Source organism: Lycium barbarum, chromosome 2 (genome assembly GCF_019175385.1).
Source record: "Lycium barbarum isolate Lr01 chromosome 2, ASM1917538v2, whole genome shotgun sequence".
Classification (NCBI taxonomy): domain Eukaryota; kingdom Viridiplantae; phylum Streptophyta; class Magnoliopsida; order Solanales; family Solanaceae; genus Lycium; species Lycium barbarum.
In genome coordinates this window covers 1,884,356-1,907,539 of record NC_083338.1, presented here as the reverse complement: position 1 = coordinate 1,907,539, position 23,184 = coordinate 1,884,356, and the positions used below count along the sequence as shown (strand labels likewise).

The following is a 23,184-nucleotide window of genomic DNA, read 5'->3' as shown; positions in this document are numbered from 1 at the left end:
GGGGTACATGAAATCGGCACTAAACAAAGTCCTCTGCTACTCAGATCAACTTCTTTTCTCTCAAATCCTCCCCAGTACCTATCCTGAATTATTAACAAACTTTTTTATTAACTTCGCATAATAATAATAATAATAATAATAATAATAATAATAATAATAATAATAATATTTATAGCATTTTATTATTATAGTTGAACCCAATATTTAACTGTAAATATCATCTTAAGAGGTGAGTTTGTCTACTATTAAAATGTATTAATTAACTAAATACTTATCATTTATCCTTATGTTAATTAACCAAAATAATACATTAATTTACAAGATTTTGACCATTCTAATAATTATATTTAAAGTTGTTGGGTACTGAATTAGCTCACCTTGCATGAATTGCTCTTTCATGTAGGCATGGCTCGGAAGCTGCAGAAGTTGCAGGATAAAAAGAAAAGGTCAAATCCATTGACAGACACCTGTGGTCGTCCATTTATTTCACTTGAACACCTCAAGTGCCCCTTGTTCCTGTGGAGCACTTAGACTACCCGAATTTTGTTTCACTTAGGCACTTTTTGCTGAGTTGGCAAGTTGCGTGGGTTTCACATCAAACAAGCACGTGAAGAGCTTCAATTTTACAATTTTTTTATTTTTTTAATCTCTTCCTCCTTCTCGCTCCTTCCACAATTCCTCCACCATAAATCACCACTCTGCCACCGCAACGCCACCAAAATTCAACCTTCCCTTCTTTCTTACTAACATGGCCAACTTTTCAGCAATCCCTTTCTTTTACTCCCGCCATTTTTAGTTTCAAAATTAATGAAGAGAGGAGATGGTGAACAAATTATTGGCCAAATTCAGTTCAACAATGGAGATTTAAAGGGCAATGGTGGTTATGGACGGCAGCAGCAAATTGGTGTTTCTAACGGACTATGGTAGTTCTTATAATTCCAATTGATCCTTACAACCTAAATCTTTAATCCAATACTATTTCCACTAAATTTTACGGATTGGTCCTTTCAAGCAAGGATAATAGTGGCAGTAGCTTCAAAATGCTCACTTAAAAAGAATATGACAAAAATTCAAGCAATACAACACCAACAAGAATGGCCAATTCATGGAACTTCAATTAATTCCTCCCCTTTAAATTGAATAGAGGAAACTCTAAAGTAGGTGTACAACAATAAATCGTTTCAAGCTCGCGAATCCGGACTGGTGACCTCAAATGGTAAATCCCAGAACAGATGCGTCTGGCCTGAATTTAAAAAGGAGATGTCGTCGGATTCGGGTGCTTCTGGTGGTTCTCATAGGGTGGTTGTCAGAGAAGACGTGAGGCAGAAGTAGAGGATAGAAATGGGAACGAGGATGAGGTAGGTGGGGCTGTGGTGGTGCCGTGGTGGGTTTAGAAAATAGTTTTTTTCTTTTTAATGATTTTGCTGGAAAAATAGTTTTTTCTTTTCTTTTTTTCTTATTTTTGCACAAAATGCCACATGTCCTCTTTTAATTAGTCATCATGCCACGTCACCGCGAGTGTCTTTCACACACTTTGTAATATTAGCTGAGTATAAAAAAAGTGCCTAATTGGAACAAAATTCGGATAGTCTAAGTGTTCAATAGGAACAAGGAGCATATGAGGTGTTCAAGTGAAAGAAGTGAACGATTACTGGTGTCTGTCGATGAGTTTGGCCTTAAGAAAACGTTATTTTATGTATGGGCACCTAAAACTTTTCAATATGAATGAAACACAAGTGTAATGAATTGTCTGAAATGTATGACTATCTTATCTAAAAGCTTAGACTATTATTTGATACACCTTTTTGTTAAACTATTACTATTTGATACACCTTTTTGTTGACTTAATTATGTTTTAGGACGCCCCTCATGTGAGACAAGCACAAAGCAATCTTTTTTGATAATAGGTAACAATGAGACCGGTGATGATTTAGAATAACACTAGTGTCACATCTAGAATTTGAACCTATGATTTAAAACAATTTTTAAACCCCCTTTTATTTGTCACTATACTAGAATCTCCATTTTTATCAAGAGAATTCAACATTTCGTATATATAACAAAGAAATCGTTTTTGCCCTATGCAACATGTACAATTTTTCGGAAACGGATTTACTTGAACCGAGCTCCTAATTACCTCCCTTTAGCTTTATCTTGAGTGAACTCAATCTCACCCTATTTTGATACCATGAAAGAGTTTGCTATAATTCGAAAACATAGAGTTAACTGTACTGATTTTGCAAGACTTGTATTAAAAGTGCTTACATAAATATTAAAAAAATAAGATGTAGACTTGTGGGGTTATTTTGATAAAACTAAAGTTTATTCCATTAGCACTGTCAAATCATACCTGTATTTGCTCTTGTAAGAATCTAAAACATAGTTGATAGTTTCCCACAAAACGGATGCCATATCAGTCTAGACAAGTAAGAGAATCTTCCATTAGAGATAATTAATACTCGAGTTGGAATAATGACAAAAGTAATATTATTGATAATAATAATAATAATAATATAAATTAGTATTAGATTGTGTGAGCAATTACATTATTATTACTAGTAGTAGTAATAATGAGCACAAAACTAGCAAAAATTGTAAACGTGCATAAATGGGGTGGAATAAGATGACTTGCGCATGCATTTTACTTTATCAAAAAAGATTCACTAGCACATGATATTGTTTGATAAGACACAAACTTGTAGGACGAATGATTTTTTTTTTAAAATATAATTTTAAACATATTTTTGGAATTTATGTGGTTATTAAATAAAAAATTACATAATTAAGTTGGTAAGAGTAAATATCAATTGGGAAAGACAAAAAAGAGAAGCATTTTAGGCTAACCTTTCCAAAAGGTTAGCCACAATTTGTTGGAGAGCTGTGATTTTGTCTGCAAGCTTCACTTTTGGAACTTGTATCTGTAAATAAAATATATAATCCACATAAAATAAAGTTCCTAAACCAATTGGCTCATACAAATTATTACTCACGCTTTTAGTTGAACGTTAATTTAATCGTTATTGTTATAAGGCAAACTTCAAACTGACTGAATTTATTTTTATATGAAAGATAGGAGTATATATTAATTTCAAAAGGGACGATATTGCTACTATAAATATAAAGGTTTGATCCAAAAAGATACTAATATATAACAGACAACAGTTTCTGACACATAAAGTATGTAATATATTCACTATAAGTACCGTTGCAGAGGAAATTTCACTCTTTTGCCTTTTTGAGTTTGTGTCTGAATTATCTTCTGACCTCCTCTTTTTCCCTTCACTTATCAATTCTTGTGCTCTTCCATTGTTTCTCTTCGAAGTGTTGCATGTTGATATTGTACTTCTAGACTTGGTCTTAGAAAATTATTTTCTTCAGAACAAAGAGATAGTGTTAGTTTGAGTATTTAAAAAGGTAGCTAGAAAGTAAAAGGCTTTCTCAAAATTCCTTGTGTACGCGGGGTTTAAGGGAGAGCTGGACCATATAGAGTTTTAATGTATGTAGATTTAGCTTGTATTTCTGCAAATTGTTGTTTCCGCATTTTAACTTAAATAATTTTTATCTTATTTAAATTTTCAAATTACACTTCAAGAAGAACAGATGAGGATCGAGACCGGAATGTCAACCCCTCCGGATCCTCAGTACGAAGAAGGGTGGGTTTCAGAGGGAATTGCTCCAATCAAAGCTTTACTGCGAGAGTATAGAGTTCGTTCCTTTATACCACAAACTTGTAACACTCTTCTTTAATCCAAATATTTTGTATTTTGTACTCCATCCGTTTAATTTTATGTGTCTTAATTTGATTGAGGACGGAGTTTAAAATGTGTATAATGTACCAAAATATTTTCTTAATCTTGTGATCTTAAATATATCATGTGAAATATCAAAATTAAAGTGTTAATACTAATTATAAGAAACTAAGTAATTAAGATGCATTTATTTCATAATACTCTATCAAAATAGATATCGATATAATAAATCACAACCCACTAGAAAAAGATAAACCTACAATATAGCAAAGTATGTCCTGAATTCCTTCGGCCATTGCAACAAATTTATCTCCCCAGTCACATCCCTTTTTTTTGGGGGGGGGGGGGGGGGGGGAAGGACATACAATGGCCAACACGCCAAAGAATCCAACATTTGACCCACGTTTGGGCCTAATACCGTGAGCTGGCCGGCCTGCCCAAACTATTCTCAAGCGCTGGCTGGTCCAGCAGCCCAAACTCCTTTTTTTTTTTTTTTTTAAAAAAAAGATCAACTTTTTTTTTTCTTTTTTTAGTGGCAAAAGTCTCCAATAAAGGTTAAAATTCATATTGAGGCTTCAACAAATGTTTCAAAACATGTTTAATATGTGTATACTTATACAGTGATTGAACTTTCAAAAAATATTCTAAAACATGTATAATATATGTATATTTATACATTGATTGAGCCTTTAAAGAAAAATCTCAAAACACTTTTGTGGCGACTTTAGAGGTTCGCTGCAAACTATCGCTTATTTTTCTATTTTCTACTAGGGATTAAAAAAGAATAACCAAATAAATAAACTAAAGTAACCATCATCGAAAACTTAACAAACTAAAATATATCGACTGCAAACTAATAAAATTAGTAAGTATACATTAATTATACATTTATTAAACATAACTAAAAGTTAATTATACATAAATTTTACATTTATTATGCACATATTATACAATAATGATACAGTTTCTATATGTATGATACATTTTCTATACATATTCTATACAACAATGATACGGTTTATATACGTATATGTATGATATTTTTTTTATATGTATGATACACTTTCTATACAAGAATGGTACAATTTATATACATATGCTGGAATTATATATACACTTTCTATACAAGAATGATACAGTTTACATACATTTTATATACAAGAATGATACAGTTTATATACATTTTCGATACATATGTGAATCAATAGTGTATAATCAATGTATAATGTACATACTAATGTATAATATATGTATGATTAGTGAGTATACGTTGATGATACATATTATGTATGGAATATGTATAATATGTGAATCATTAGTGTATAATCAATGTATAATGTACATACTAATGCATGTTGATGATACATTTATTATACACAAATTACACAACAATTATAAAAACCTATGATACATTTTCTATACATATACGGTAGGAATACATATTCTATACAACAATGATGCATTTTTTATATGTATGATACATTTTCGATACATTTTCTATACATATTTGATCTTTAGTGGCTTTTACCAAAAAAAAAAAAAAACAATTAGTCCTTTTTTCTTGCAGCGGACTTTTAGTGGCGACTAAAATCGCCACAAAAGATCGCGTTGGTTACACTTTGGGTTTGTTGAAACATGGGCCATTCGGTGCGAATAGTTTGGGCCAGACGGCCCTTTATGTACTTTTCCTTTTTTTTTTCACGAAATAAATAAATTATTAAAAAGATTTTTTCCACTTGAAGTGACGTTTTGAGAAGGAGTTATTTATTTATTTATTACAGAGTCGCCCCTTGGAATTGAGTTTTGGTATTCCAGGTCACTTTATTGAATTCCTAATCAAAAGGAAATGACTCTATTAATTATTGGTCCGCGAAAATAAAAGACCGGGTAAGGAATTCTGTTGATCGGGGAGAAGGTATTAGGCATTCCCCGAGCCTCATGGTTCTAGAGCGGTCGCTTTTATAGACTAATATTCGGCTTAAATTAATCTTGGATAAATCATGCTTGCCTTAATTCTTAATTACGTTTGCCCAATTTATTCGCTTAAACTGTGACTTATATTTTTGGCCTAGGAGCCTAACCGAACACAGAGCCTTTTTATAAGAGTCGACCAAGGAGCGTATCCGCACACGTGGTTGAACTCAAATTGATTTAATTTATTGCTGTCTTCTCTTTTATATATTTTATTATTTTTCTGCGATGAGTGTACAACTCGTCTCACTCCCTCACACATATTCTTTCCGCTCTTTCTTTTTATGTGATAACGTGATTTGAAATAAATTTGCAACCCTTCTCGCTCAAACTCACATTTAATTAATTAATTGAGCCTTAAACTTTGTAGAGACCCGAATTATTCTTTGTGTTTTCTCGTGAAAAGTCTTCAAAATAATCAACCAAACGCTTGAAACGACAGGAATTAAACCAATGAAAATTCAATCCCCAAACTTATGGACGGGCATATAAACTCATTGAATTATTTCTGATTGAAAAAAAGTTTTTCTCATAAAAAATGCTATTCATGGCTTATGAAGAACCCTTTTTAACAAACGTAATTTTAAAAGACCAACTCAAAACGTTCCTTTTAGAATTGATCACTGTTGGCACCCTCGTAAAGAATATTAAAAAAATCACTATCCTAATCATCCCTCCATTTTTAAATATCTAAAACTTACAGATGTCGAGTTTGCAATAAGAATTCTAAACCCAAAATAACTAACACTACTAAAAAAAAATGCTGAAACCGACCTAAAAAAATTGATTTTTCCGACCTCATGAGGTCAATTTTTGAAAAAAAGCGACCTCAAAAGTAGGTCGGGTATGAACATGTCGCAAATATTTAGCGACCTCACGAGGTCAGTAAAAACCGACCTCACCTGGTCAGTACGTGATTCGTCCCAAAAAAAAAAATTAATATACCAACCTCAAGAGGTCGATATATTATTTTTTTTTAGCAAAAGTATTAACGACCACGTGAGGTCAGTAAACCGACCAATTGAGGTCGGTAATTATAAATTTATGAATAATGATAATCAAGAAGCGACTTCATGAGGTCGGTTATGCAAAATGTAATTTATTTATCGATCTCATGTGCTCGTTTTTTTTTTAAATCTGAAAAATGATATGAACAGAACCAACCCCATGAGGTCAGTTTCATTAAAATCTGGAAAATGAAATTAAGATTACTGACCTCATGAGGTCGGTTTTCTGCAAAAAAAATTGGTAGCATTTCGTTACTTTTGCAGCTGCCCACCTACCAAAAATCATAAACAATTCTATATTTTTCCAAAACCAGCTCAAATAGCTGCCAACAATCCAACAAATACACATCATAACATGCTACAAATCGCACTACATCAAAATCAACTCGAAACTACTTCAAAATTGAATCAAAACGTAATTAAACGTTCTCAAAAGACATTAAACTACTTCAACCTTTACAAGCATCCAAAACATTAAACTTGTCTACATTAAGTTAGTCTACAATATCAAACTACTTCAACATTCACAAACAACCACCAAATACTTTTACATTTTTACAAATCCACCAAAAAATTCACAAGTTAGTGAAATACTTAAATTTCAATCATGCCGTTGTGTGTTTGACACGTGCTCCCCATCCTCATCACCACTAGCAGGCTCATCTACAAGATTGTTGTCTTGACCAACCTCTCGATGTCGTGACCTAGATCAAGAATGTGTATTAGTACAATTTTTTTTCCTTATAGATATTTTACATCATACAATTCGTAACCTGCATGATATAAAAATCAGCCTTTTTAAGTTTATTGGATAGTCACGTAATGTTATTGAAATCACTAGCTTGCTTGGATGGTATAGCTAAAAGCAGCATATTATTTAATTACCAATTGGGCTTAAGCAGTGTTGGAAAACACCAACTTTACATGAAAAATAGCAACTTTACACTGAAAAACACCAACTTTACATGATAAGATCACTTACCCAAGTTTTTTTTTTTTTTTGGTCAATAAGTATTAGCAGTAGTAGTTAAACTAGAAATTGAATGACTAACGCACTGCTATACCTGGTCTAATAATGTCAAGTACTGTTTAAATTTTATTGTGCTAAACACCACTAAACTAGCAAAAAATGTAAACATGCATAAATGGGGTGGAAATAAGATGACTTGCTCGTGCATTTTGCTTTATCAAAAAAAGATTCAGCGGCACATGATATTGTTTGATAAGACACGAACTTGTAGGTCGAATGATTTTTTTTTTAAATAATATAATTTTAAACATATTTTAATATTTATGTGGTTATTAAATAAAAAATTACATAATTAATTTGGTAAGAGTAAATATCAATTGGGAAAGACAAGAAAGAGAAGTATTTTAGGCTAACCTTCCAAAAGGCAACACAATTTGTTGGAGAGGCTGATTTTGTCTGTATCTGTAAATTATATGATCCACATAAAGTAAAGTTTCTAAACCAATTGGCTCATACAAATTATTACTCACGCTTTTAGTTTGAACATTAATTTAATCGTTATTGTTATAAGACAAACTTCGAACTGCCTAAATTTATTTTTATATAAAAGATTGGAGTATATATTAATTTCAAAAGGGACAATATTGCTACTATAAATATAAAGGTTTGATACAAAAAGATACTAATATATAACAGACAACAATTTATGACACATAAAGTATGTAATATATTCACTATAAGCACCTTTTCTGAGGAAATTTCATTCTTTTGCCTTTTTGAGTTTGTGTCTGAATTATCTTCTGATCTCTTTTTCCCTTCACTTTGATATTATTGTGCTCTTCCAATGTTTCTCTTCGAAGTGTTGCATGTTGATAATGTACTCCTAGACTTGGTCATAGAAAATTATTTTTTTAAAAACAAAGAGATACTGCTAGTTTGAGTATTTAAAGAGGTAGCTAGAAAGTAAAAGGCTTTCTGAAAATTCCTTCTATACACGGGGTTTAAGGGAGGGTTGGACCATATAGAGTTTTATGTAAGTAGATTTAGCTTGCATTTCGGCAAATTGTTGTTTCCGCATTTTAACTTAAATAATTTTTATCTTATTTAAATTTTCAAGTTACACTTCAAGAAGAATAGATGAGGATCGAGACGGGAATGTCAACCCCTCTGGATCCTCAGTACGAAGAAGGGTGGGTTTTAGAGGGAATTGCTCCAATCAAAGCTGTACTGCGAAAGTATAGAGTTCCTTTATACCACACACTAGTAATACTCTTCTTTAATCCAAATATTGTGTATTGGGTACTCCATCCTTTTCATTTTATGTGTCTTAATTTGATTGAGGACGGAGTTTAAGATGTGTATAATGTACCAAAATTTCTGATGAATCTTGTGATCTTAAATATATCACGTACGTGAAATATCGAAATTAAAGTGTTAATACTAAATATAAGAAACTAAGTAATTAAGATGCATTTATTTCATAATACTCTATCAAAATAGATATCAATATAATAAATCACAACCCGCTAGAAAAAGATAAACCTACAATATAGCAAAATATATCCTGAATTCCTTCGGCCATTGCAACAAATTTACCTCCCTATCACACCCCTTTTTTTCACAAAATAAATAAATTATTAATTATTTATTTAAAAGAGTTTTTCCACTTGAAGTGACATTTTGAGAAGGGGTTATTTATTTGTTACAGAGTCGCCACTTGGAATTGAGTTTTGGTGTTTCAAGTCACCTTTTTGAATCCCTCATCAAAAGGAAATGACTATTTATTACTGGTCCGCGAAAACAAAAGACCGGGTAAGGAATTTTGTTGACTAGGGAGAAGGCATTAGGCATTCCTGAGTCCTATGGTTCTAGCACGGTCGCTTTTATTGACTAATATTCAGCTTAAATTAATCTTCGATAAAATCATGCTTGCCTTAATTCTTAACTACGTTTGCTCAATTTATTCGCTTAAACTATGACTTATATTTTTTGCCTAGGAGCGTAACCGCACACAGAGCCTTTTTATAAGAGTCGACCAAGGAGCATATCCGCACACGTGGTTTAACTCAAATTGATTTAATTTATTGCGGTTTTCTCTTTTATATATATATATATTTTTTTTTGCGATGAGTGTACAAGTAGTCTCACTCCCTCACACATATTCTTTCCGCTCTTTCTTTTTATGTGACAACGTGATTTGAAATAAATTTGCAACCCCTCTCGCTCAAACTCACACTTAATTAATTAATTGGGCCTTAAACTTTATAGAGACCCGAATTATTTTCTGTGTTTGCTCGTGAAAAGTCTTCAAAATAATCAACCAAACACTTGAAACGATAGGAATTAAACCAATGAAAATTCAATCCCCGAACTTATGGACGAGCATAAAAACTCATTGAATTATTTGTGATTGAAAAAAAGTTATTCTCATAAAAAATGCCATTCATGGATCATGAAGAACCCTTTTTAACATACATAGTTTTAAAAAACCAACTCAAAACTTTCTTTTACAATTGATCACTGTTGGTACCCTCATAAAGAATATTAAAAAATATCACTATCCTAATCATCCCTCCATTTTTAAATACCTAAAACTTGCAAATGTAGAGTTTTCAATAAGAATTCTAAAACCAAAATAACTAATGTGACCAATATTAAGCCCTTTTAATGTGAGTTTCTTTAAACGAAAAATGCTAACATCAGGAATTTAAAATAAAAATAAAAATTTAACCAATTGCTATGGTTGAAGTCTAAACCAATACAGGTATAAAGCTACTAAAAAGAATTTGAATATACCCAAATGTACACGTGTTTGGATAACTATTCACCTTTCTATACTGAAAATGTCTCTTTTTTATACTATTATGAGCAATTTTGAAGAAACATGCGATATTTACTCTAAATTTAGCAATATAAAAATTTGACCATACATCATATTATTGATGGAATACAGGCATAAACAGCAGAAGCAAATAGCCAGGATCGAACTTGTGTGTAATATAGATAACACATACACTACAAAAAACGCGGCATTTAGCCACGCGAAAAATCGTGGCTAAAGGGCACCTAAACCGTGGCTACCAGTATCTCGCCACAGTAAGTTAGCCACGGTTACAAGCGTGCCCATCAGGGGCGTCGCTCGCGCATTAGCCACGGTTTTTGCGTCCGTGGTAACCTTTATTTGGCCACGGTTTATTTTATCTTTAGCCACGGTCCAACCATGGCTAAATTTTGCAGCAGAAAAATGAAAATATATTTGGAATTTTTAATTACCCACACGAGAACCGTGGCTAATTTAAGGGATAATGTAAGTAGTATACAAATTCAGTTATACTTTTTAGCCACGGTTGAACCGTGGCAAATGTGCTCAGTTTTTTTTTTTTTTAATAGAATTATTTCCCTACATTTTCCTGGTATCAATACATAATGATAAGCATTCACTAATACATTGGGCATAATACACAAGATCAAAGTTTCAATGTTCTACTTATCATATATCTCAAATTAAACATAAGTTTCAAGCGTTGAATAGACAAAAAAGCCACCACAATTACTAGTGTAATGGAAATACAAAAAGTTATGTACACTACATATTTAGTGGTTCAAAAACATACTATGCACAAAAGGCTAAGAAGAATCTAAGTTGAAACTAGGCAACTCACTACCAAATTTAGCTTGTAAAAACCTATGAAGAGTTGCCAAGTGATTCTCATTTTGCGCAAGCCATTCCTTGGTCTCCACAAGTTGTTCCTTGGTATCCTCAAGTTTTTCTTTGGTCTTTTCATATCCAATGAGCTTCTCTTTCAAGGTTCCTACATGCTTCTCTAGGTCTTCAACACGTAGATGAGACATATTACTAGAACCACCAAGATTCGCATGACTAATTGAATGTTTAGGCATTCCAAAAGCAGTCGAGGGGCAAATATTACCACCCAAACCACGCACACGACCAGAATGTTCAGCTCCATATACTTTTCCAATATCATCATTAGGATGAGCCAATATCTTCAACGGAACACCTAAAGTGGCAGCATGTTCTTGATCTTGAGATAGATGCTCCGATATTTTATCCTACAAGTAAAAGAAAATAAATGAGATATTTCATACCAATGCTGCTAACATCCCAGGGGAAAAGAAAGCATTATCACTAAACTAGAAGTCCAACTACAAACTAGGAGAAAGCAAAGCAATTAGAAGTGTGGGGTGTTCTGGACATTAGAGTTATTAGAACTGTACACTGAATGTTTTCTATATATATTGTAACTGTACACTGAATGTTTTCATAGAAATAGTAAGTATTAAGTTTGTATTGAATCCTATCAGATAGATGGCAAGAGTGTGGCTAAAACCCAAGGACAGACTGGTACTTAACATATTTTAACATTCTAGAGCCTAAAACACAGCTCATGCCTTAAGGACAACAAAAAAAAAGGACAAACACACACTCCCTATACATTTAGCATGTCAAAATGCATAACTGGTGAGATAAAATAGTAGTTGCACCCAAAATCCTACTCCTATTTTTCAAGTTCAGCACTCCACACTCACTTACTTAGTCAGCTATTGAGTTCAGGAGGGAAACCAGAGTTGATGCATTTTTTACACCATTAAGGACTTATAGTTGAGCACTAGAAGGTTCACAAACTCATTGTTCTCATCAGATACACATAATAAAGGGAAACAAATAAAGTCCATTTTTGAGAAAATTATCACCAGAAAACAACATTATAACTGAAATTTGAAAATGGATAAGTGTTTAGAACTTACAGCTATAATCTTCCCTTCTTCATTCACATAGTTGCCATTCTTTTTCAGTAAAGTTGACAAAATAACCTCACTTCGGCACACAGGCCTTCCATGTTTTTTCTCCTATCATTAATCAAGTATAGATTAAAAAACAAAGTAGCATGCAACACATTTTATTTGGTATAATAAAGTGATTTTCAAAACAAAATTCAAGGTAAAGAAACTTACCATTTGACGACCTCTCCTTGCATTGGTTTTGCTACCACCGGCATGCGGGACTTTAAGTTTACTTCGATTTCTTGTATTTTGTTCACTTTGTTTCTGCGATTCTCAAAGATCAATTTAATTAATTATATATATATATTGATTTTATTGGACATGAATTAAGTGAGATAACTAGACTTTTATGAAAGAACAATTACCTTCATCTTCTCTTCTTGATAGTGATGCACAAAAGCAGCCCACTCAATAGAATCCACGATTCCGGAGGATTAGCAAGTATCTCTTCCTTACTTTTGTTAGGGTAGAAGGTTTTATTTCTTAATGTATATTTATAGGCCTTCCATCTATCGCGTAAAGTATGCATCACCCATTTAATTCCAACAGCATAATCAAACTCAAAATTCTCCTTCAAATGAATTTACATTCATGAACCAATATTTAATGAAAAAAGATATACTAATTGAACCTGAAAAAATTAAGATAGTTACCTCAATAAGCTGCCACTGTAGGCGATTTTTCGCGTCTGGCATTCTATCCCATCTCTCAACTGATATTGGACAAATTATTGACTTTTGAGAAAGTTTGCCAAGAAATCTAACAAGCAAGTTTGAACCATTATCACTTCCTTGTCCATCCCCGTTGAGTTCCACCATAATTTTTTTATTTTTTTCCAAGTTCCAAACTCGATCTGCTTGCATCTTTTGAGTTGTAATTTCTCCAGTCGAAATATCTATCATTTAACAAGCAATCATCAACATTAATGAGAAAGCGGAATTGCATTCTTATGTTTCCAGGAAAGTGGAATTCAATTCTTTTGTTAACAACAACATAAGATGAAGAGTTAGAGTCTTCATTTCACACACAAACACACATTCCATACCTAAACAAGAACAAGCAAACAGAAAAACTTCCAAGATATAACAGTTTTAAACAACCAATCAAACTCCATTATTTCAATTCAACAATTGCATTAAGTTTATCTCTAACCTCTGATATTGACAAGTAAGGGATCCTCTTTCTCTTTCTGCTGTGAGTTAGCTTCATTAGAGCTTGAAGAAGAATTTAAGTTGTCATCACTGAGTGTAGGGGTTTCTATGTTCTCATTCTCATGTTGGGCATCAAGTTGATCACCACTAATTTGTTGCTGCAGATTTTGAGAAGTTGGGCTATTATTATCAGCTTGCTGTCCTCTTAGACTTTCCAACAGTGCTTGAGCTGAATTCTTGCGTTTTCTTTTCATGGTCTCCTAGAATATGATAGTTTTCATGCAGAGGTTACTTTAAAGGATACAAAACTTTAAGTTACTTAAATCTATTGAAAAGAGGGAGAAGAGAACACTACAAGGACAACTAGAATAAACTGAAACAAGCCAAGTAGATTAACAGGTCCTAGTTCTATTTCCATGACACAATTTTGTGTGAAGATAATTTCACCAATTAAAACTAGTTTCCTTAGTATGCAACTTGATGATCTTAGAGAAATTTCAAACTAAATGAGTCAAATCCTTGCGCAAATACAGAGCATAAATGGGTGTGACTATCACTGTATTAAACCAATATCAGTACTAACTAGGGAGTGACCAGCAAAGGAAGCTACTAGCACTTGAGAAGACTCACCAGATGTTTTAACCAAAGAAGAAAAGCTAGCTTTTTAACAGTGACTCACCCCTGATGAGCCTTTATAAGCACCTCTTACCCGCACAACAAGGAAAAGAAAAAAACTTCATCAAACTTTACAACACCTATTTCTATTAACACAAATTAAAATCTAGAAATCACTAATCTGCATCCCTCAACAACCAAAAAAAGAACAAAAAGAGAGAAGGAAAAACAATTCATTCATGGTAATGTTTGCCTTCTTCTATACAATACAAAATAATTGAGTTTAAGAAATTTAGGGAGCATTCAAATGATATCAAATGCGTAAACTAAGGCTGAAAACTACAACAAAGGAACTGATATTACATCGATGCGATACTAACCAGTTGAGAAGAAGCAGATTAAGAATAAGAAATCCAGCAACCAATATCCAATAGCAGTTCAAACCGTAACTTCTCGAATCACTATCCAAAACTCGATGAACAGCCAGCAAACAATAAGAAGTAAACAGAGGTATGCTCTTATGAAATATGAATAAATATGCTGCATTCATACTAGGTATACAGATCAACAGTGGAATTAATTAATAACAATAGCTAGACAACAGTAGAATCGCATATTATAACATATAGCGCTAGGAATTCTCTCCGGCATTTCATTTAACTGCAGGATTGCAATTCAAATAACCCATTTAACACAAAATTTCTTCATTCATGACTTGTATGAACATATAAGACATGATACTTTTAATAAGCAAATCTCTGATGCTAAATACACTGCTAAGTGAGGAAAATAAGAAAAAATCAATTTTTATTCCGTTTTGACAATTTGAACTCCCTATAATAATGTTCATAATTAAGGTTTATGGTCTATCACTAGTTCTATTGCTTGCAACTGTGGAGTCTGGTTCTGTTGCTATTAGGAAGAGAGTCTTTCAGGGGAATATTAAGCAACCACTTATCTTTCCAAAACTTTACAGAGGTGCCATTTCCAATCCTAAAGGACACTTCCTGGAAGAAGTCATCCTTCATATTATTAATGTACTTCCAGCGACCAACACCATGAGGGGCTGCATTTTTCTTGGTGCACCAGTTGTCAAGTTTCCTATACTTCATGTTGACCACTTCTTTCCAGAGGCTAGGTGTCTCCTGGCCATACCTCCACCACCATTTCATTAGTAGGCTCTTGTTGTATTTGTTTAGATCTCTTATTCCCAACCCACCCTGATTCTTTGGTAGGATAACCTTTTCCCATTTCACAAGGTGAAATTTGTGGTTCAGAACTTTACACTTCCAATGTATATAGCTTACTTAGAGTACAGTCAAACCTTTCTATAATAACATCGTTTGTTCCGATATATTTTGGCTACTATAGCCAAATGTTGTTATAAAGAACATATATTACAACATAACATAAACAGTCTGTTCTAGAACAACTTGGCCCTTACAGTGAAATGTTGTTATAGAGAATGGATACTATAGAAAGTTCTGACTTTAATCTGTATATCCTTATTTTATGTTTATCAGTTTGCCAGCTAAATAAAAATACACGAGGTAAATTTCTGGAAAATCTTGATTCTTAAAAAAGATCAAAACTTTCTAATGAAATCTTGAATTTTGATTTCCAAAAGTATAAATATTTCATCTTCCATAAACCAAACGGTACAAATTTCAAAATATTTCATCTTCCAGAAACCAAACGGTACAAGCATCGCATAGCACTTACTCAAAGTTCAGCAAAGACTCAGTAGCTAATATAAATCTGTGATCGAATAGTCGAATAGCTTCTTCTAATTATCTAATACCATAATAAAGTCACACTTTCTCAACTCACTTCTCAAACAGTTTCAACATAGGCTACACTTGCCTATAGTTTAAATCCATTGAAATTGAGTTATGAAAACAGAGTTACACTTAATCCATAGTTGGTGTTACATATAGATGCTTCGCTCCCAGTAGTGGTAGTTTTATTAATCAAAAATCACAAAAGCAATTCCACACACAAAAGTACCTCAAAGTAAAACTCACGAACACAAGCGACCAAAGCCAAATTTCTTTCATGCATAGGGAATTTCTTTCCAAAATTGTTCCTTTCCCTAAAAACTTTCAGATTTTGCACAAAAAGAAACCCTAAAAGGAACCCATTGAAGATTGAACAAAAACAATTACCACTTTCAAACATTTGTTACCTGGAAGAAGCGATTCTACAATTTTCCGCTACTATTCGAAGCTATGCACGGTGAATCAGTTGAATTTTCATGAAGCAATCGAATGATTTTGGTGGAGTACGAATTTTGGGTGAAGTTTTTGGGTGGAAAGAGCTTTTGTTGAAAGAGAAAACTAATAAACACCAAAAGAAAAATAAATGGGGGGAAATTAAAATAAAGGGTGGGAGTGAAATTTAGTACCCGCCTTATTTGCCCACGAAATTTTGCCATCGGTTCTAACACCGTAGAAAATTTATCATTTTTTGGTTAGTTTTGCCACGGTTTTTGGAACCGTGGCTAAAAAACCGTGGCTAAAAGGCACTTTTTTGGTAGTGATAATTAAGATATTAATCAAATATAATACTTATCTCTTGAAGCATGACCGCGATCAAGAATCGAATCTTCAACTACGAACACACACCATCCACGAGATGATCATCCTTCAGTTCCACAGTCTTCTGCTGTGTAACCCGAATAATACCAGAATTTGTGAAATTCGTGTGGGCGAATTTCTATGAAAAAAGTGTAGAAACTTGTAAAACCCTTAGCCTCCTTATGGAATAAGACCCCTACTTTATAACTACAAGTTTTAGGGTTTTCACTCTTTTCCAAAACCTGTTGGGTATTTATTTTCCACCAAGAAATAATATTCCATTTAATTCTTTATTATTCGGGCACAACAGGGACCACAAAATTTAATTAACGAGGCTTCCTATTATGAAATTATTTCGAAATATCTGAATTAATTCTACCATAATAAATTACGAATTATTCCACTAAAAAATCGTAACTACACTCCTCAGTTCAATTTCGAAATTTTTCATTAAATCTTATTTAACTCCCCATGTTAAGATTACAGATACCAATCAATTAAATTAAATCATTGACAATTTAATTCATTGACTAATTGAATCCTTTATATTTTCGCTTAACTTATATCATGTGACAGATACAAAATCCACTTGCAGGGTTTTCATATGAGACTTATAAGCATTCATAAAGGGGTATCATCAATCTCAAAGTCGAGACATGGATTCTATCAACTAATTATTATTTCACAAATGTATTTTGCCACTATCCAATTTATCAGGAATACATAGACCCGCAATAATCAAAATATTGAACAAATCACATTGATCATAACAATTATATCAAGATTAAGAGTATAAGTAAGTACATTTAATAAACTAGAGAATTTGTTTTTATATATTCAGTACAAAAACACTTATCTCTACTTGGTTCGTTCAATACATACAAAATGTACTAGCACAAGAAGACGCAACTATACCGTTCCCATAATGAAGATACATTATATTAATTTTGTGCTACAATCATACCGATGGCTTTGTCCAAATTCCATCTTAAATTGTGAACATAAACTTTATATTTATAAGAACCGATGATTTAATCTTCCATGTATAAGCTAAACTCTATACACTAAATCATCTACTATATAAGTAAAGGACACACATACTAGTACGTGATCTATTTAATTCTGTATTAAAAAATGAATAAATAATTGTTCTATAATAAATACTATATCCAAATACATGGTTAATAGTATATATCCCAACAATCTCCCACTTAGACTTTTAACCATGACAATTGTTAGAATATACCATGTCTAAACGCATGGTTAATGGTATATACCCCAACAATCTCCCACTTAGACTTTTAACCATGCATTTACAACTTTCATATGTATTCCTTTTGCACAACTACCAAAAGTCTTAGCCAATAAGTTCTTTGCAACAAAAACTTGATACAACTTCGTCTAGTAGTGCTTCGCGTAATTGACCGGTTCTGTACTAAGATCTTCAGGAATCCTATCATGAAACTCTCCCAGAAGTGTATTTCTCTTCAGGATCCTATCATGAAATTATCTTAAGAGTATACACCGAACCGATCTTTATTATTGTTCTCCCACTACGACTAAGTACTACTACTATTATAGTCACACTATTATATTCCTGAATCTTAATATTTCTTCATTGCCTTTCGGTATTGAAATATTAACTACTTCATATAGTGTTATTTACTCAACATCACTCTCACTACTTAAAAGTAGTGAATTTCCTTACACCTATTAACGTTTCTCCCACTACTTAAATGCAATGGAACGTCAACCCTGACTTGTCGGTTAGATGTTCTTGAACTTTTGAATTTTTAGATGACTTATTTGCTATTTCTTTGCTCAGTTCCTATAAAACTAGTTTACTTCTAGGAACTTGGTTTATTAAATAGCCCTTTCTAGAAATCTAGCAATTGTATTAATAATTACTTTATTTTTTTAGGACAGTAAATAAATCTCCTTTCGTTCTCTTTGGATATCTAATAAACATGTGTACATCCGTTCTTGATTCCCACTTATCTGTTTTTTGCCTTTGAACACATGTGCTAGACAACCTCATATTAGAACATGTTGCAGATTTGGCTTACATCTTATCCGTTGTTCTATGGGTATCAAAGGTACTAACTTAGAAAGAATTAAATTAAGAAAGGTACTAACTTAGAAGGAATTAAATTAAGAATGTAACTCGCAGTTTCTAAGACATATACCAAAACGAAAAAGCAAATATAAATAAGTCAATCATTAATCTTAATGCCTTCAAAAGAGTCATATTTCTTTTCTCTTCCACACCAATCTATTGTAGAATACTTGGTGTATACAATTAAAAATGCAATCCCTCTATCTAATAAGTAACTAATGAACTCTGCAGAGAGGTACTCGCCACTACGATCAAATCGCATGACGCTTTTCATTTTCGCCTTAAATAACTTGAAATTTTCAAAACAATCAGGCCTATAGAGCATCAAATAAATATATTCATATTATGAGTAATCTTCTATGAATGTCACAGAATACTCAAAATCACCTCTTGCCTTGAAGTTCATTACACCACACAAATCAGAATGGATTATCTTAATTTATCATTAACTTTATTTCCTTTTAAGAGAAAAGATCCCTTAGTCATTTTTCCTTCTAAATAAGACTCACAAGTTGGTAGTGCCTCCACTTTCAATGAACCTCAAAAGTTCATCATTTGACCAATTTCGAAATTCTATTCAGATTAAAATGACCTAGACACAAAGTGCCATAGATAAGTTCATTCAATTCACGAAAAAAAAAAATTCTCTTATGGGACAGATTAGCATTATTCAGTTGAGAAGAGTTATTAATTTAAAGTGTCCACGCATCAATGTACCACAAAAGATAAAATGTTTATCAAACTCAATAACAAAGGAGTTACAAGAAAAATAAACTAACTATCCATCTCTCTTTTGGTTAGAACTGAAAATAAATTTTTTCTAACAGAAGTTACATATAATGCATTCTTTAAATTAATGTCTTATCTCTATCAGACGAAGTTCCTGACTAGTAGTAAGTGGGCTGGATAAAGTCTATTGAGAAGTTGAGATATAATCATTAAATATATCATTAGTTATGTAGTAAGAATAATAAAATTCAAAACACACATCACACATACAACCATGCATACAACATACCTAGATTCGATAGGGAAACTTAACTATTCATGCAAACTATATGAGTAATGCCAGATAATTCACCCCATAAATTAAAAAAGGATGGAGAGTAAACTGCTAATTTAAGTTAGGTAAATATTACTTTTAGTAAACCCCAGTTCCATTTAACCAACGTGTAACTCAATTGGAGAGTCAAGACAAGCTATCCACTAACTAGGGACTGAAGCACAGTAATTTACTATAATGAATCTATCCGATGGGGAAGAAGACCTACGTCAACATATAAAATAATTATATCACTGTTATGTACAATGGAGACCATAGAGAATGAACCCTACCACCACTGTTTGAAGAAATAAAATTTTTATTTAACAAAAATTTTTCATAAAACAGAAAAACGACCAAAAAACCCATCTAAACGCCCCTGGATGGCCAAAAAGGGCCTAGTTCACAAGCAGAGCTAGTGAGTATTTCTCAGTGGGTCATTTCTGATGAACCTGCCAAATGTCAAGTCAATCGAAATTCATCAAAAATCAGAATTCCGAAACCATGACCAATTTGGATTTAAAAAAAAAAATCCTTTTTTTTTCTTTTCCAGTCAAAATAGAATTTAAAAAACATATACATTTGTTCATTAGTTTTTATCACATATCATCATTAGCGTACTAATATACATGAATCAACAACAACGAACAAAATTTTCAAATATGTTTACATAATCTCAGTGTGGCTTTCTGGAAATTAGCATGTTTATGTAATCATTGAATATAAAATTCAAAACACACCACATAGATATCCATGCATCTTGAACAACAAATTTCAATATAAAAGAACAATTCATGCAACATATATATATGTGATTTCAGATATTCACTCTATAAATTTAAAACTAGAGCTAACTCAAACGAAGAGTATGCTGCTAATGATTGTCATTATCATTATCTCTAGTTCCATTAACCGAATATGTAACTCAGATGCAGAGTTAATACAAGTTATCAATAAGTAGTGATTATACCTAATGACAACCCATAATAAATCTATCCGATGGGGAGGAAGATCTAAAGTCAACACATAAATTTATTATTTCACTAGTATTTAGTCATGAAAACCATAAGGAAGAATCTCTATCACCATTAGATCATAGCCAAGTAATTTTTCCTAAAAAAATATTTTTTCAAAAAGCGAAAATTGCCCAAAACACCATCTAAACAACCTCGAATTACCGAAAAACAACATGATTCAGTGCAAAGCAGTGAATATTTCTTACTGGGTCGTTTTTGATGAACCTACTGAATTTCAGGTCAATTGGAGTTCGTAAAATTCTTGATCTCCAAAACTATGACCAAATCTGAAAAATAACCAATTCAGGCGATTTAAGGAAAACATAATATGATCTATATCCTTATCATATATCAATTTCATGTTGAATCATCATGTGTAATCATGTTCTAGATTTAACATAAATAAAATTGACATAAAGAGTAGTTTTTCATATTTAAAACACATTTTAATCCGAATGAACAACCTAAAACCCATCTAAACAGCCTCAAAGATTATTTTTTTACTGGGAGTTTTCAATGAACACACCAAATTTCAGGTTAATCACAGATCATGAAGTTCATGACCGCCAAACTATAACCAAATCTGAAAAATAACCGTTTTAGGCATAGCTAAGGATTAAATAATTTGATTTATATTCCTATTCTCCTTTTATAATTATCCCACGAACTCAAGGCATACATTGTGTCCCTTCTTTTGGGTAAGACACACAACACCTAATTACAACAAATTGTGCTCTCGATTAATACACCTAAGAATCAAAGATATTATATTCTCCCTTTCGGGCGAAAAACTCAATACCTCTTCTCATGAATTGATTAAGTGTTGTTGGTAACTAAAAGATAAATTTTCTAGCAGCAAATCAAACACCACCACTAGTATACACGTATTCAAGGACAATTTTCACAATACATTGAGAATATTTCAATGACTCAAATAAATAAATCATATTAGTGAATCCTATTTATTCATCATAACTCTCAATCCATGTGTCAATGTAATCTCGCATGTATAAAACTATTAAGAATTTCATGATTCCAAATAAATAAACCAATTTGACGGTACCTATTTACTAATCACAAAACCTTAATTTATACCCTTATAATAGGAGGAGATAATAATACCCATGAACGCAATATTCAGCTAAATAATCCCTTTAGCTAATTAATTATTCTGACGCTCAATCAAGTCAAAAATAACTTTGAGGAAATAATTAACATGCTAGTCAAATCATTTTGTCACGGTAAAACCGTTAGAAAAATATTATTTTCTATTTAATATCTCAGAAATAGAAGGGCTATTCCTAATGTCTACTTTGAAATAAGAGTATTAATTCTATAGTTTATTAGCCTTAATGACAGATTTCTTAATGAGAGAAATTGAGTGTCCCAAACGTTTTGTAACTGAATTTTGGTCAGCCGTTATGGTTGAAATTGGTCACCTTTTATGGTCTAGATTTATTCCTTAATTCTTTCACCTTTTATGATCTAGATTCATTCCTTAATTCTTTCTTTATGAGTATTTGATATACTAATAATATCAAATATATGTAGCTGTCAACTTTTGAAATAGTAACTGATGGCTAACGTTGATATCCTTGAATAGCATTAAGTGCTGTTATTTGTATTCAATTCCCACGTTATTTGCTGACTATTTTATTAGCTTTGATTAGCCTCTGGCTATCCATTCAAACGTTCAGTGATTTAAATTCTTAAGCCTATAAATTCCAATATCTTTTACTTTATAGGGGACACACAAAAAAGAAAAAAAAAACATTCTTCTACTCCTCACTTTCTTTTGCTGGATTTTATAAAATTATTTAATCTTTGTTAGATTCTGACTCCTAATTTTTTACTAGAAGAGCTTGTTGAATCCTAGAGGAATACATCTTAACCGGGGGAAATATTCTTAACAACAACGTCTTAATTGACAAGCCTCAAGCTACGAATATTTCCGTGATTTCCAAGATATTTTTTCCAACAAAAACACGGCATAAAAACCTTGATGACCAAAAATAAAAATAAAAATGAAACCTCGTTCAAATTCTTTTGTTTAGCCACGTATGTGAATGAAGCAGAAAACTTGTTTCACTTAGAAATCTTCTTGCCATCAGCAGTAGCCTTTAACCTTAGCTTTGTCCGATTTCCCTTTTCTTAAATTAAAAGAACCA

General features: G+C 32.3%; 1 protein-coding gene across 3 annotated transcripts; it reads right to left on the bottom strand.

Annotated features, from left to right (window-relative positions):
- Nucleotides 1-11,164: 11,164 nt before the first annotated feature.
- On the bottom strand, nucleotides 11,165-16,649 carry LOC132629206 (uncharacterized). Of its 3 annotated transcripts, XR_009578146.1 has the most exons (8): nucleotides 16,452-16,649; nucleotides 14,647-14,727; nucleotides 13,653-13,911; nucleotides 13,154-13,395; nucleotides 12,866-13,071; nucleotides 12,672-12,764; nucleotides 12,465-12,566; nucleotides 11,165-11,768 (listed from the first exon to the last, which is right to left on the bottom strand). XR_009578146.1 is itself a non-coding variant. In XM_060344921.1 (6 exons), the coding sequence occupies exons 3-6, from the start codon at nucleotides 12,869-12,871 to the stop codon at nucleotides 11,325-11,327; spliced, it is 645 nt and encodes a 214-aa protein (XP_060200904.1). In that variant the 5' UTR covers nucleotides 12,872-13,071; nucleotides 13,154-13,395; nucleotides 16,452-16,648; the 3' UTR covers nucleotides 11,165-11,324. The 3 variants fall into 3 exon arrangements, 1 of the variants encoding a protein (XP_060200904.1); XR_009578145.1 differs by lacking the exon at nucleotides 14,647-14,727 and having other exon boundaries at nucleotides 16,452-16,647; XM_060344921.1 differs by lacking the exons at nucleotides 13,653-13,911; nucleotides 14,647-14,727 and having other exon boundaries at nucleotides 16,452-16,648.
- Nucleotides 16,650-23,184: the final 6,535 nt, after the last annotated feature.

Coding starts and splice junctions, on each gene's coding strand:
- LOC132629206 (XM_060344921.1), bottom strand. Junction 12,567..12,671: donor CAAGGAGAGGTCGTCAAATG/GTAAGTTTCTTT, acceptor GATTAATGATAG/GAGAAAAAACATGGAAGGCC. Junction 11,769..12,464: donor AAGAAGGGAAGATTATAGCT/GTAAGTTCTAAA, acceptor TTTTACTTGTAG/GATAAAATATCGGAGCATCT.